A 15,727-nucleotide genomic window follows, 5' to 3' on the forward strand; every position below is an offset into this window, starting at 1 on the left:
AGGCTGACGGCATATTTGTAACTCCCCCCAATGTTTTTCATGTGTGTCTGATTAAGGACCTGATTCACCTCGCCCAAAGACACATCCCTTGTCTTTAAAGTGAAATAAAGGCGTAAAACACCAAGGCATAAAACACCAATCAAATAAAAGTTATTACTGAGTGTGCTGCAGCAGAACTAAGGCTGATTCACAAAGTTTTGAGAAAGGCTTTAGATGTGTCCAAGTTGGTTCAGAATGTTACAGTACTCTGAGAATTGGTGGATTCTCCATGTTTTTTTCACCTGTGAAACATCTGGTTACTTTTACGCTAAGTAATACATGGCATTGTTCTTGTAATTCTCATACTTCATCATTTTATTTTATCTATTTACATGTAAAGGATCCAGTGCTTTGTTTCAAATTTTTCAGAGATCAAAACAGTTCATTGTTTTATCCCCTCTTCCCGTGTATCTCTGTTTTAGATGGACGGGCCTGGTATCTTAGGGCCAGTGGGGCTGGGTACAAGCAGCAGCGTCTCCTCCTCTTTCCCCCAGGGCCTAATGAACCTGAACCCAGGACCTCCATCACCTCCCAAGGGCTTTCAGGGCCTCCCCTCACAGACTGGACATGTCTTCAACGCTATGCACTCCATCACCACACAGCTGCAAAGTAAGCCAGTCAGCCAGTCTTAGTCCAGCCATGTGTAGATGCATGAGCATATTTGCAAACATGTTAAAACTGCAAATTCAACAACTATACAGTCAAAACGTCAGAAGTGCATAAAAGGACATAATCAGTTTAATACTCATGTTTGATGGCATGAGATAGAGATGCTATCCATTTGTACTAAGAACCCACATTTTCTTTTTTTTTTTTAACCATCAGTATTCAGTAAAGAAAAAAAATCACTTCTGCGGCAGCTTTGTTATTTAGTTTTATTCAAGGTTGCTGTTGTGACAAAGTCTCTCCAATACTGATTGTATATTATTGCATATGATATGCGTCTTTTTTCAGATCTTGGTATGCAGTCCACAATGCCTACCTCGATGCCCTCTGTCATGCAGGGACCCCGTAGCACAGTAACTTCTCTTGGAGCGCTCAGCGTACAGACAGCATTGAAGAACCCAGCAAACACTGGGCCTTCTGGTCGACCCAGAACAAGTATGTATCATCCATTAGTGGGACCTACATTCTGAACAGCTAGCTTTAGAAACTTTTTACCTCAGAAGTGTCACCTATGTAATCATTTAATGTTGTCATTAACTTGATCAGGCGAAATAGTGAAGATGTGGAGTTAAAGTAGGTGGTGATTATGATGTGTTGTGTCTGGCTCCAAAACATGTCATAGGGTGTTTTTAGCTGTATATGACAGACGGTCTCATATATATCTTTTATCTTCTTTTGTAGCTGGCAATGGTGGGGACATGTCAAACTTTTTCCCAGAAATGAATCAACAGTTCAGCAAGGAAGTGGAAGATGAGGCCAACTCCTACTTCCAGCGAATCTACAACCATATTCCACACCCAACCATGTCTACAGATGAGGTGCTTGACATGCTCAAAAGATTCAAGGACTCCTCAAACAAGAAAGAAAGGGTACGTGTCGATGCATCTGTACATGTACATATATGTGTCCAGGGGGTTATTTCAAGCTTGCTCATGTTAAAATAGTTTAGTCCGAATGCTAACATATTAATGTTGCTTCCTCAGTGCAACACCGATGCTCAATTCGCCAAAAATAATTTTCTCCACCCAGTTACAGTTTAACATGGGACATACCAGAACGCTTTACCCTCCTTCTCGGTGAGAGGTGAGCAGGGACACTAAAGTCGTACACATAACCAGAGTCAGTAATTGAGGCTAAGTAGAATTGTTCAAGAGATGTTGCATCTACATGGTACACATCAGTAAACATGCCATGAACATTAACCAGATGTAAATATTGACAAATGAAAGGACTTAATTCACAGCAAAGCTTTTATTAAAGGGTACCCTATGGGTACCGCCTAATACTGAGGCTCTTGCACAGTACCCCACGATTTGAAGCCTTGTTGTACTGCTAAACAGTTGCACAGCACTGTGTGGTATTTCACTAAGGCTATTCCCTATTCACTCACTGAGGCATGGCATTGTGCGCTCGCTACCAAGGTTGACAGCACGGCAACATACAACAGTTGACCAGGTGAACTGACATGAAATTGGCAAGTTTTGAGCAGCTATCTCACAGCACTACTCAGTGTTTTGGACCATTCTGAGCAGTATCATGCTGTCACAGCTTTACTGTGTATTCTTGGCCCAAAAATTATAATGTGACATGTAAATGTCACATTATATCATATGTGATGGACACCTTACATACAGTGCATGAAATTAGGATAGCAAATGATGATATATGCTGGCCGCCATTGTATAAGTGAAATGTTCTTGAGTACAGCGTAAAACACCACTCAAATAAATAAATGATATATTTTGTTCAGGTACTGTACTATCGATTATTACTCAAGAGCTTACTGTGTTTCTGTTTTATTAAGGATGTGTACTTCTGTATGTTGAGAAGCCTGTTGGAGGAGTACCGTTTCTTTCCCCAGTATCCAGAAAAAGAACTCCATACCACAGCAGTATTGTTTGGTGGAATCATAGAGCAGGGATTAGTCACGTGAGTCTTTTGTTTTTGGTACATGCTTCATGCTGATCTTCACTATATAAACTTGACACACACTCAGTTATCTTGCTCATGAAGCATCGCCAAATTTATGAAAAGTAAGAAACGAATCACAGTTGTCACCTTTTACTTGGAAACAGAAAGAATTTTGTTTTGAACAAAATTTCATTTTGTTTGTTGGCTCTGCTTTTCAGGTATATGGCCCTGGGAATTGCTCTCCGCTATGTTCTTGAAGCTTTGAGGAAACCATCGGGCTCAAGGATGTATTTTTTCGGTATTGCAGCTCTGGACAGATTCAAATCCAGGTATGGTGAACTAAGCATCAAAGACATTTATAGACTGCTTGGTTCCAAATTCCTGACATTTAGAGGAAGCAAGATTTCAATTTGTTGTGAATATGTTGTTTACGCATGTCGGTAACACTGCAAAATACTTTCAAATGACCAAGTTGTCAAATGTCTGCCAAAAAGTGAAAAATCTGTGCAGTGCTAAATGGTTATGAAAGTCCTGGGAAAGTTTCGAAAAAATTTATCTGGTAAGGCCCTTGAAAATTCTGGAATTTATAAGCGATCAAGTTGTATGAACTCTGGAATCAATTGCCAGTTTTTTTGATGTAATTTCTGAACCATACTGTCATTATTTTTTGCTCCTGCTGGCAGATTTTCTATGGTATTGATGACTGATACCTTGTTCTATTCCAGATTAAAGGATTACCCTCAGTACTGCACTCACCTGGCCTCCATACCACACTTCAATCAGTTTCCACAACATCTCATTGAAGTAAGTTTGCATTGGCATCCTGTTGTCCTCAGATATTTACTGCATGGATGAGCTGAAAAGGAATGTTTTTCATTTGCCTGTGATTGTGACTTAAAGTACACAAGTAAATTTGACAGCTATTTATTGTAAGGATGTTTGTGAATATTTAAACTGTTCGTGTTGTAGTATGTGGAGTATGGTGCCCGCTCCCAGGAGCCCCCACACCACCCCCAGGGGGCAATCACCACCCGCAGCCTCACCCCAACCGTTGGTAGCCTTACACCTGCGCTCTCAGGGCTAGGCATGCCTCCCCTAACACCCACTCCAACCAGCGCTGGCACGCCCATGGATGGTCTGACTACAGGCACGGCGACGCCCACTCCAGCCACACCCTCCACCCCAGCTGAGGCCACATCTGCCTCCCCTGCTGCACCAGCAAAGTCTGCTATGCCGAAAGTAAGTTGAATGCTTTCTTTGTCCGTCTGCAATTCAACCACCGTTAAAACCAAGTTTTGTCATTTTAGTGAAATAATGTGACTACAGCATCACAGAATAAAATTTTCTTCTCTAATGCATCTGTCTGTGAAAGACTATTTGGAAATAGCAGATCTGCTCATTAATTCAATACAATTTTTGCCAAACTTTTCAAAATTTATATTTCTGAAATGTGTTTAGTTTGTTCCAGGCATTGATAGGTACAAATAACCACATCCATGTTTTAATCTTTCCTCTTCTCAGCCATCCATTGCAAATGCAACTAACATCGACACACTACTGGCAGGTCAAGGCAAAGAAGAGATCTCTGTTCCCCCTGAATCCTTACAGGACAAGGTCTTCTTCATCTTCAATAACCTCTCCCTGGCAAACATGAGCCAAAAGGTATGCTGTATTATTTGTATGCTGTATTATTTGTATGCTTTATTATTTGTATGCTTTATTATTTGTATGCTTTGTTAATAATGTTAATGGGCTCCATTAGCTCACTGTGATGTTGACACTTTGCTCGTGCATTTTTACAAAATGTTTGTCCTAAGAATATCCAAATTCTTAATAAGGAATCCTGGTTGATATTTTGTTATTTGATCAAGCCCATATGCTCTAAATGTGTTTTTATTCGTGCAGTAATAATATTCGCAGATTTCGCAGCAAACACATTGCCGCAAAAATAAGTGCCATCGAATATAAAACCCATTTTAGTAATTTATTAATGTAGCATGTGTTGCAGTTATAAATTACATGTTAATTAAAAATATGTAATTAGAATGTATTCCGGCTTTCACAAATCCAGCTTAATTGATCGTCGGTTAATTTCGCTTTATTTTAAGGCGGCCTAGTCCTGTCTAAGTATCGCCGCAATGCGAGGTTGTTGTTGATTTATTGCCGCGGTTAGAGACAATCGATGATTTGTACTGTGCGTGTGTACGTGATATGATATACATGTGATGAGAGAGGCTGTTTTTTTATCGACTGTACTTGCCTTCCAGTTAGATCAGCTTTTTGAAGTGACCAACACAGCGCTTAGATTAAAAGCTTCGGAGGATTAACTTCATTTGTCTGATCAAGTTACTGTATTTTATAGAATTTTTGTCACATCTTACAGGTACAAACAGGTTTAAATGATTCTTACGTGAATGCTTGTGTTCATTACTTGACGTGTGTGTATTGAAGTTTGATCAGTTGTCCAAAAATTCTGTTAAGATCTGCGAAAGTTGATTCCTGCGAATGCGTGTTCTTACAAAATCTGCGAAAGTTCATGCCCGCAAATACAAAGGCATTTACAGTACCCTATTTCTTATAATTTGTCTGCTCATTTTAACCAATATATATGTAATTGTAGCAGGAATATTGAGTTTCTTTCATTAGATGGTTAGACCATCTAATGAACAGCATGTTCATAGCTTTCCTTTTTTGAAAGGCTGGTAAAGAAATGTGATATTCTACTTTCAACACTGCTTATGTCTGCCCCAAAAATAAGAAGAATTAGTTAACCTGATTTCTTTTGTGAAATATTCTGAGTATGGTGGAGAACCAGCCTAATATGAGTGTATACAGTGATTATGCATGTAACAACAATGTTAATTTTTTTTTTTTTTGAAGTGTGTTAACAACAATTAAGGAAAGCAAATCATCAAGAAACTGACTTATCACTTTGTTAGGGGCTAGTTGTATTGAGAGTTGTCTCCCCTGTTTGTCCAACAGTCTGAGGAACTGAAGGAGTACATCACAGAGGAGTTTATGCCATGGGTGTCCCAGTATCTGGTGATGAAGAGAGCCAGCATAGAGCCCAACTTCCACACCCTCTACGCCAACTTCATAGATGCACTCAACATGCCAAACATCTCCACAAACGTCACAAAGGAGACGTTCAGAAACATCAAGGTTTGTTGCCATTCCACCCTGGAATCTTGTGTTAAAAAACTTGTGCTAGCTGTTATAATGAAACTTGAGTTTTCTAGATCCTGCTTCATCTAACCTTTGCCGTAACTGAATCCTGTTTCTATCATCTAGACCATGTGTTGCCCTTTCAATGTGTGGCTCTATGTAAATGGTAAATTTTTGTTTTCTTTAATCCAGGTTCTGTTGAGAAGCGACAAAGGTGTGGCTAACTTTTCTGACAGAGCTTTGCTGAAAAATCTGGGTCACTGGCTGGGTATGCTGACCCTAGCCAAAAACAAGCCTATTCTGCAAATAGTGAGTGCAATATTTTGCCCTGTATTGTTAGCCGTGGTCATAATTCTGCAAATAGTATATGTATTAAAGATTTCAGGAGAAAGATTATCTTTTTCCAGCAAATGAGTAACTATCAAGTATACAAATTGACCCCAGTGTTAATGCTTTATCAGATTTACCTGTAGATATTGGCTTTGGCAAAGTGTTTTGATTCACTTGCCTTTAAATTTTTTTGAGTTTGTTACAAGTTGGCCTAAATTGTCAATATTTTTTTGGTTTGATTACATTTCTTTTTAATCTGTTTACAGGATATAGACCTGAAAGCACTGCTGTACGAAGCATATCACAAAGGAGCTCAGGAGTTGCTCTATGTGGTGCCGTTCACAGCCAAAGTACTGGAGTCCTGTGCCAAGAGCAAGGTAGGTACAGCATGGTGTGGGACGTGTGTGGCCAAGTGGTTAGTTTGCCTGCATCGCATAATGAATCAGGGGCCTCATCAATGTGGTTGCTGTGGGGTCATCCAAGGTGGCTGGCTTTCACTCTGGTTGTTTGTGGGAAGGTGTGCCTGGAACGTGTGGATGGTTGTCAGTTTCCTCCCATCGTATTGATGGCTGCTGTCGTATGAGTGAAGTATTAAGTATGGCATGCAGCACCAGTCAAGTAATGAAATAAAGACCACACAATGTTTTTAAGAACCTCCAGCTGTAAGGCAGTCAGTTGTTGGCATTGTTTATGCACTGCTGCCCTGTCTGTATCATATTTAGCTTCCTGTATTTTGTACCTAATCATTGCATGCAGGAACAATAGTACAATTTTATTGAGTGAATTAATTGATGTTCGTCCTAGTACACTATGAGAAGTTGAATTGAGATTTTATCCAGTACAGCTGATGATATCTTACGACCATGTGTTGTTGATCATGTTCTATTTGCATGCTGCTTCCTATTCTTCAAGGTGTTCAAACCTCCCAACCCGTGGACTATGGCTATCATGAATGTGCTATCCGAACTACATCAGGAACAAAACCTCAAACTGAACCTCAAGTTCGAGATTGAAGTCCTGTGCAAGACACTTGGTATTGACATCAATGTAAGTATATACTGTCGTTTTGTATTATGCATATATAAATTTCAGTTGAAAATTTCTGTGTGCATACCTAACAGTTATATAAGTATAAACAGAATAGCAATAATCCTTCTATATCTGGACTTCACCAACGGACAGTGCAAAAGTAGTGCAATATTATCCGTGTCATAATGAACTACCCACATGGAGTGCACCATTTTCATTTGAACTGTCTAGTCATTGTTTCAACTTACATGTACATGAAACCAAGCTTTTCAGGAACCTTGTCGGTTCAGTGAAATTAAGTTATCTTTGCTTAAGGTGTTCCCTGACCAGTGAGGGATCAGACTCAATTCCAGCTCATGTTGCCTTGGATTGAAGTCAGATAAGTGGCAGTGATTACATCCGTGAAAACTTCTTGAGTGTGGTGATTAAATCTGATCAAATGAATAAGTAAATGAATGGAATCTGTTGTTCACAGTCAGTGATATTTTGCCATTCCGTTTGTGTTTTTACAAGGATCTGAAGCCTGGGAATTACCTGCGTGACCCTCACAGATTGGCCGTTCTTGAACCGCAGCTCTCTGGAGTTACCAAGATTCTGAGTCCCCAGCCTGACCTTGACCCCGTGGTGTCCATGAGCACGCCCCCAGCTGTCCCGGTGACGGTGGGTGGGTCGGCTTCTACCTCCACCCCCTCTGTCAGTCTGCCACCTCAGCCACAGTTTGACTTCAACGACATCGTCACCTCGTCTCTGTCAGGACTCGCTCCTCATATCATTGTCAGCGACCACGTAAGTGAAACATTAAACTTAAGGTCTGCCAGCAACCTGTGGGATATCGTGGGTGTCCCCTGCGCTCTGCCGGGTTTCCTCCTACCATAATACAGGTTGTCATCGTATAAGTGAAATATATTTAAGAACGGTGAAATCAGAAATCAGAGGATGTCTAGCAGCTGAAGAGAATCTGACGTCACTTCTTTGACCTGGTCAATATTGTCCAAAAAGTCCCCCATAGAACCTCAATCTTCATTTGTATTTTGTTCACTTTAAGAAAATTGTTTAAATTAAAATCATAAGACCGCATTTAGAATCTGCCCACAATGACCTTTTTTTTATAATACATACATGAAGTGTATGAAGGCTAATATGAATTGAGGAGTTCTTGAGTATTAAGAGCCACACAGAATTGCATCAGGGTTTATTGGTGTAGTCAAGTAGTGTTTTGAGACATACAAGTGTATGAGAGCCAAGAAGTAAAAAAAAAATTGCATGAGGGTTAACAGACTAAGATGGGTTTTAGTGTCACCTTTTCTGTTTAAAAGCATCTTGAAGCTTAATAGCCCTAATTTTAGGTGAATGTTACATATTCACATCTGAAAACTCAAATCACCTCATTAAGGTGAAATTTTTTAGAACAAAAGTTGAGAGGTTAAGCTAAATTCCTTAAGGTAATAACATATATAAGTGTCAACGGATGTCAGAGTGTAATTTTGTGGTGACTACTTTTAATTGGAAAGGTGTTTGAATGAAACTTTATTTTGCTCTTTTTAGCCCCTGTGGCAAGCCAATCCCCAACTGAAACTAAGTGTGAAAGCCGCTGTAGAAAGATCTGTCCAAGAGTTACTCCCCCCTGTTGTAGAGAGAGCCATCAAAATTGCATTGAACACTTGTGAACAGATCGTGAAAAAGGTGAGCATATATCTTTAAATGTTGCCAAAGAGAAAAAGCATGTATATATGATGTGAGAAGCTGGGTGTTACAAATGACATAAAAATCTCACCAGCTAATAACAGGAAGAGTTGATATCTATAAGTAATGCCTCTGTTTTTCAATTAATACCAAGTAATACCAAGCTCACATGTGCCTATGAAAGAAATTATGTTGGAAGTCTTGTTTTAGTTGCTGTATAAAGGTGGTGAGAACATTATATTATGATTTATTCAGGACTTTGCCCTGGACCCAGAAGAGAATCGTATGCGTGCCGCAGCTCACCACATGGTGAGGAACATGACAGCTGGGCTTGCACTTATCACCTGTAGGGAACCGCTTTGTACCTGTATCAACAACAACCTGAAGACCACCTTCACCTCAATTCTGCGAGTAAGTTCATGCCAGTGGCCAGATCATGTGGTGCTCTCATTAAAATTGTGACACCCATCGACTTGCAATGTCAAATTTGTTTTTAATATAGTTTTGATTTCAATTCCAGTTTAACTCTTGTATCTGTCTTTATGACAACTGGTTGAAATTTACCAGTTCATTAAAGACAGCTTTCTTGTAGCCCCAACTTTAAGTCAGGGAGTTTTTCGGTATCGTGCTAAGGACAGTTGTTTGCTTCAAGCACTTTGATTTTCTCCAAGCATAGACCTGACGGCCGTTTCTGTAAGTGAAAAGTAGTAAGATGTAAACAGCAGTCAAATGCAACAAATACATTTGTCTTTTCCATGAAAAATACATCTGGTTTTTTTACTAATTGCTTGTTATTTATTTATTTATTTGATTGGTGTTTTATGCCGTATTCAAGAATGTTGGGGAAACCCACGACCATCCGCAGGTTGCTGCCAGACCTTTCCACTTATGGCCGGAGAGGAATTGCTCTTGTTCACCGTGTACATGTGTGTTTGTAACAGTAATGTTCGGATGTCTTGTGTGTTTAGGGTTTGACCCAGCCTCAGAAGGAGATGGTAGAGCAGGCAGCACAGATGGTGGGCCAGGAGAATGTGGAACTGGCATGTGCATTTATCCAGAAGACAGCTGTGGAGAGGGCCATTCCAGAAATGGATAAGAGACTGGCAACCGTAAGTATGGCATCATTCTATGCTGGCACACAGACACAGACCCATTGCGGATCAACTGTAGCTAGTCGCACATGATATTTGCTAGTAAAACAGGAGAAAACTGAACCAATTCGATCTGATGAAGTATGGATTTGATGCAATCTTCACTCTAAAACTCTTTTGTGAAACATTTCCTGCTTTCTTTATTTCACCAAAAAATAATTCATCATAATGGCCGTCTGTTATTTTCTACTCTGAGGATGACATAAGTTTACATAGTTTGAAATAGAAATAGCATAAATTAGTTTTCCTTCCATCCATCTGCACTAATGCATATTAGAAAGAATGAGATGTGGTAATTTTGTCTCTATTGCTCTTTCAGGAGATTGACCTGAGGAAGCATGCGCGTAATGAGGGACGTCGTTACTGCGATCCTGTGGTGCTGACCTATCAGGCAGAGAGGATGCCTGAGCAAATACGACTCAAGGTAATTCTGGTGTAATCTGTAGAAAAGCATATGAGAGGGCTGGTCAGCAGGATGGATTTGATTATATCGTGAAAACTAAATGTGTACTGGCCTATATTTCATTTGGAAAATATGGTTTCCACTTGCTTGAAACTTTTGCCTCTACATAGAAAGTGTTTGATGAGACAAGCACTTTCAGCTATCATGCAATGAAGGTGATAATTAAAGCTGATGCTCAGTCGAATAACAAGCAATACTCTGCGCAAATTGGATTAACTTTCCTCAGCCATCCAACACTGATTCAGAGATGCCCTATGTTTGTCAGGTTGGAGGTGTGACTCCCCAGCAGATTGCCGTGTATGAGGAGTTTGCCCGGAACATACCAGGATTCTTACCTACAGTGACACACACCAGTCTGCCCTCGGGAATTGCCAGACCAATGCCTGTCAGAGACCAGGTAACACATTTTCACCTCCTCTCTACTGAGAGACAGACTCGTTGCAGCATTTGTTGTGAATTTGAGTTGTGTAATGTGGTTATTTAGCACAACCAAAAAGATGTATTAAGAAGACGTTACAGGTATTGATCATATAAATATTTGCTCTTGGGTTTGTTGAAGCACATCTTCATGGAAGAAAAAAGGCCTACTTGAGATGTTTTACATGCTCATTTGTGCTGTCTTTCAGCAGTCATTTGCCACAGATGAAATCTCACAGATGTATGACAAGATCGCTTCAGAAATCAAGCAGCATGTTCAGATGGTAGCCCTTCCCCCAGGCAACTCCCACTTTGTACAGTTGCACAGTCTGATGGAGGCAGTACTGCTGGCCAGGAGCTCACACGAGATCGTGTCTGCTCTGGCCCTTCTGCAGAAGGTATGTAGCTATTGATTATCCACAGCTGGATTAGCCCTTCCTAACATTTAAATGCGGCCTCAGTCATCTTATTAGTCCTCTACAAGTATCGGAGGCAACTATAGTTTTACAGCTGGTGTGTTGGTTTTCCATACTTTTGTTCAAAATGGTTCATTACATTGAAATGTAGTATGTGGCTTGACCATAATGACCTACAGTTCATGTTAGTTTTGAGCCATTTTGTCAGTTTTCAACAAAATTATGACCATTTTAATGCTGCTCTTTTCAAACGTTTTTATCTTTTTTAAAGAATGAAATTTGGTATGTGGGTTAACCAAGATTTAGAGATCAATATTGGTTTTAGGCTATTTCCTTCATGTTGCCTGAAGATGGTCTGTAGAAGCAGCAGTATCACAGGATTAATTCTGCACCCCTGAAATCTTGTTTTTACCTGTTGGCAGGCTGTTGAGGGGTTGCTGGATCATTTCACAGCGATGCCTAACGACAATGAGCTGATGCTAAGGTTCAGAGACTGTCACCTGCTGGTGCTGAGAGGTCTTCAGGATACCCGAGCATATGGCCCACAATGGACAAACAAACAGGTCACCAGGTGAGCTGACATATCTTACAAGCAGAAGTATTTGTGCTTGTTTAAAGGCAAGAACCAAGAGACTTAAGAACTTGTACACAACAAACACTTCTGGTTGAAAGGGAAAGGGATAGTTAATAGTTGGGTGCATATAATTTGTTTTGGTAAACCTATTACCTATGTTACCTATGTTTTTTCCACTTATTTCATAAGAAAATAGTGAATGTTTCACAAATGTCGCCTTAAATTGTTTGAGTTTGTAGTTATCCAAGAAAAAGTTTGTATTTCTAGCCATTGCTTATTAAAGATGCAGATTGTGATGTATATATTATTCATAAATGAAATGTAAGTAAGTGACCACGAATAAGTATACCTATTTGTGTGTCATGATTAGGTGTCTGATTGAAAGCCGAGATGACCGGAAGTACAACGTAGAGGCCATGGACTGTTTGATCAGAGCGCACTTTGTCAACATGCCGCAATATGATTCACACCTGGCATCGGTAAGACTCAGGCTAGACATCGCGGAATTTAATGACCTCAGTTTGAGTCCAGCTCTTGCTAGCCTCCCTTTTGGATGGTCTACCATCAACCGGCAGATGGGTTTCCCCCGGGCTCTGCTTGGTTTCCTCCCACCATAATGCTGGCTGTCATCGTATTAGTGAAATATTCTTGAGTACGAAATAAGTGAATCCATCCTCATCTAATGCATTGCTTGCCTGAAAGGTAGTAAGACACAACACGCACAGACCCAGAGTCTTCATAGTAATGTTATGACAAGCATTCAAGTGCTAATGCCATTGTCATTGTTACCAGTGTTGTCATTAGTTCACACTTTGCCCAGTTGCCCTTTCTTTTCTGTTAGATAATCAATAGGGAAGTTGCATTGAGTGATATTTACGGGGATTATGAATATTCATGGGTACAAATGGTATTGGAGTTGGGTGGATAGTATTGTATGAGAATTTCTGAAGTCTCAAATCATTGTTTGTTACAGCTGATGGAGAATGGGCTGAACTACATGGCTGTGGCATTTGCAATGCAACTTGTCCAGAGGTACTGTGTGGATGACAAACATAACAGTCAAATCAGTGAGGTAAGTGGACTTTTAAATTTTCAACCTAGATTTTCCTGAGCGATGGAAGTTTCGTTTTACCTCGCAGAATACATGTAATTGCTGGTTTTGTTTGAATAGAAGTGGTTATCAATTGTGATCTTTCCATAGATCGAAAATACACTGTGCTCTCTAATAGTTTAAAAATCAACCTGCATGTATAAGGAATGGTGATCAACAACTTGCACATGGGGACAGCAGGGGAGATAACCCCTGGGTGTCATCCTAGATGAATAGGAGCATATGACTGTATTGTTGGGGTGTAGTTGTTTGATTACCTTACTATATTTAATGTGGTAATGCATCATTTTTTATGCTCTTCTTACCTTTAAAAAACTACAAATGTTCGTTGCATTTCTTTTGAAGGGGGACTTTTTCAATACGATTGAGACGTTAGCTAGAATCGCTTCACACTCAAGACAGGCACCTGAAGGGTGAGTTTGTCTCTAGCTAATAAAATTTGCTCTGTTAAACGGTTGTGTGCATGAAAGGTCCCATTGACAGCTCAGGGCATCTGCTGGTTGCAAAAGAAATATTTGGAATATGGATGTTAAGAAACAACAGAATAAACAAACAAAGAATTAAAACCTATTTTAGTATTTAAATATTGTAGGCAAGAACTGGATAAACTAGTGTATACAAAAATGTGTCCTGTGTTACATGTGTGTGTTTTGTTTACAATATTTCATCTATAGTTTAGGAGTGAGTGAGTTTAACGTCATACTCAACAATTTTTCAGTCATATGACGACGAAGGAATCCTTAGGGTTCATGTACGTGTAATGTGCCTCCTTGTAGCAGGACGGATTTCCACCGCTCTTTTATCTAGTGCTGCTTCACTGAGACGACTTACCAAAGGCAAGTAAGCCGCCTCGCCCGAGCCATTATACTGATACGAGTCAACCAGTCGGTGCACTATCCCCTTCATGCTGAACGCCAAGCGAGGAAGTTACAACTCTTTTGTAGAGTTCTTTTATAGTCTTAGGTGTGACTCGATCAAGGATTGATTGCTTAGGAGTTTTCATGTGAAACATTCTGCTTGATTCTAATTCATTCATCCACCTTATGAGGCCAGTGACGATTTTTTTTGTGAAGTTGGATTAATTTCTTATCAGAAAATCTTCAGTTTTTGGCATCAAAAGTATAATTTTAAGGTTTTTGTGGGATTCTGAAGGTGTGTTTTGACTGGCCAGACTTCACTATCTTCTTCATGAAGTCTGTATTTGGTATTTTAAAACCCTTCTTAATGTCTGTTGTAGTTGAATTTAGATTGTAGTAGTACAACATGACTGGTTTGAACAGTCCACATGTAATGGGTACAGAACTTTCTGCAGGCTTTGTCCATTATGATGGCACCTTGTTAAGACATTTAATGCACCAGACCTATGATATGATTATATAAGAATACAAACAGAGCTTGGTACTGCAGAACGTGTAGCTAAATTGTGCAAAGAAAAGTTTCTGTATATTCAAATTTCATCTAATGTAATGTTTGTGATAAATTTTTTTGGCAGGTTAAGTGCTCTGTTGGAGACAATTCGACAGAATAATGATGGCGGGCTGTTAGATCGCACCCCGAACCAGGGAGGTCCCACCATCATGATGCAGACTGGGATATCTCAGGCACGTGAGTTTGATGATCCCCCAGGCCTGCATGAGAAGACAGAGTACCTGTTGCGTGAATGGGTCAACATGTACCACTCACCTGCAGCCGGCAGGGACAGCACCAAGGCCTTCTCTGCTTTTGTGGGTCAGGTGAGTTACAGTTCAGTTAGCAACATATTGGAGATTTTTGTTACAAGATGAATAGGTGAAAACTGTGTACATGTGTGAGTGACTTCGTGAAAGATAGGAAGCTTTATTTTACAGGAGTTTATCTAAAGAAAACATGATTGTAGCTGTGGCTTATTTCCCTTTTATGCTCCAGAGATCAATTGTAAACCTTGGGTAGGAAGTTTCTTTTTGATTTTTCCCCTAGATCATGTGTAGCATGCATTGTGATAGTTGTTGTTCTACAGTGCTATGGCCGTGGGTAGATTGTAAAGTAGATTGTCAGGAATTATATCTCTCCAGCGCCAGGTTATGCTGAAATGACTGAAATAAAGACTTTACAGTAATGAAAAGTTGAGCTGTAGTTATGTGATAAGCATCGTTTGATAGTTTAGTCTGTGACCAGCATGATGACACATGATTATTACTCTACAGATGCACCAGCAGGGTATCCTGAAGACAGATGATCTCATCACACGGTTTTTCCGTCTCTGTACAGAGATGTGTGTTGATTTGTGCTACAGAGCTTTAGGCGAACAAAGCCAAAACCCGACTCTAGTCCGAGCCAAGTGCTTCCACACCCTGGATGCCTTTGTTCGTCTGATCGCCTTACTGGTCAAGTACTCAGGAGACAACAGCAACACAGTCACCAAGATCAATCTTCTAAACAAGGTGTGTGTCTTTCTACTGTAGCGAAAGGCTTTTCGGAGAAGGAGGGGCTACGTGGCTGAAGTGGTAGCAGACCAGCGCAGGGCAATGACCCAGAAGCCTGTCACCAATGTGGTGGCTGTCAGTTTAAATCCAGCCCCTATGGGCATCCTCTCCGGCCATACCTGGGAAGGGCTTGCAGCAACCTGCACATGGTCATGGGTTCCCCCAGGGCTCTGTCCAGTTTCCTCCCACCAGAACGCTGGTTGCTGTTGTATTAGTGAAATATTCTTGAGTGCGGTGTGAAATACCAGTCAAGTAAGCAAATGGTAATGAGAGGTGTCTCTGAATCATTTTCTGCTGTTGTACTGCGTCT

General features: G+C 40.3%; 1 protein-coding gene across 2 annotated transcripts in view; it reads left to right on the forward strand.

Annotated features, from left to right (window-relative positions):
- Positions 1 to 15,727, forward strand: part of LOC135474669 (CCR4-NOT transcription complex subunit 1-like) — a 37,702-nt gene that overhangs the window by 14,211 nt on the left and 7,764 nt on the right. The window contains exons 19-43 of one of the 2 annotated variants that reach the window (XM_064754206.1): positions 462 to 648; positions 994 to 1,140; positions 1,387 to 1,574; positions 2,510 to 2,634; positions 2,835 to 2,945; positions 3,342 to 3,420; positions 3,586 to 3,855; positions 4,138 to 4,278; positions 5,599 to 5,778; positions 5,974 to 6,090; positions 6,378 to 6,488; positions 7,024 to 7,158; positions 7,654 to 7,926; positions 8,686 to 8,823; positions 9,079 to 9,234; positions 9,792 to 9,932; positions 10,294 to 10,398; positions 10,703 to 10,834; positions 11,064 to 11,252; positions 11,693 to 11,841; positions 12,215 to 12,323; positions 12,818 to 12,916; positions 13,301 to 13,368; positions 14,448 to 14,688; positions 15,139 to 15,375. In XM_064754206.1, the coding sequence (XP_064610276.1) occupies positions 462 to 648; positions 994 to 1,140; positions 1,387 to 1,574; positions 2,510 to 2,634; positions 2,835 to 2,945; positions 3,342 to 3,420; positions 3,586 to 3,855; positions 4,138 to 4,278; positions 5,599 to 5,778; positions 5,974 to 6,090; positions 6,378 to 6,488; positions 7,024 to 7,158; positions 7,654 to 7,926; positions 8,686 to 8,823; positions 9,079 to 9,234; positions 9,792 to 9,932; positions 10,294 to 10,398; positions 10,703 to 10,834; positions 11,064 to 11,252; positions 11,693 to 11,841; positions 12,215 to 12,323; positions 12,818 to 12,916; positions 13,301 to 13,368; positions 14,448 to 14,688; positions 15,139 to 15,375 (3,828 nt within the window). The remainder of the gene's footprint in view (positions 1 to 461; positions 649 to 993; positions 1,141 to 1,386; positions 1,575 to 2,509; positions 2,635 to 2,834; positions 2,946 to 3,341; positions 3,421 to 3,585; positions 3,856 to 4,137; positions 4,279 to 5,598; positions 5,779 to 5,973; positions 6,091 to 6,377; positions 6,489 to 7,023; positions 7,159 to 7,653; positions 7,927 to 8,685; positions 8,824 to 9,078; positions 9,235 to 9,791; positions 9,933 to 10,293; positions 10,399 to 10,702; positions 10,835 to 11,063; positions 11,253 to 11,692; positions 11,842 to 12,214; positions 12,324 to 12,817; positions 12,917 to 13,300; positions 13,369 to 14,447; positions 14,689 to 15,138; positions 15,376 to 15,727) is intronic. The other variant, XM_064754208.1, reaches the window with a different exon arrangement.

The sequence above is a fragment of the Liolophura sinensis genome, chromosome 9, assembly GCF_032854445.1.
Source record: "Liolophura sinensis isolate JHLJ2023 chromosome 9, CUHK_Ljap_v2, whole genome shotgun sequence".
Lineage (NCBI taxonomy): Eukaryota > Metazoa > Mollusca > Polyplacophora > Chitonida > Chitonidae > Liolophura > Liolophura sinensis.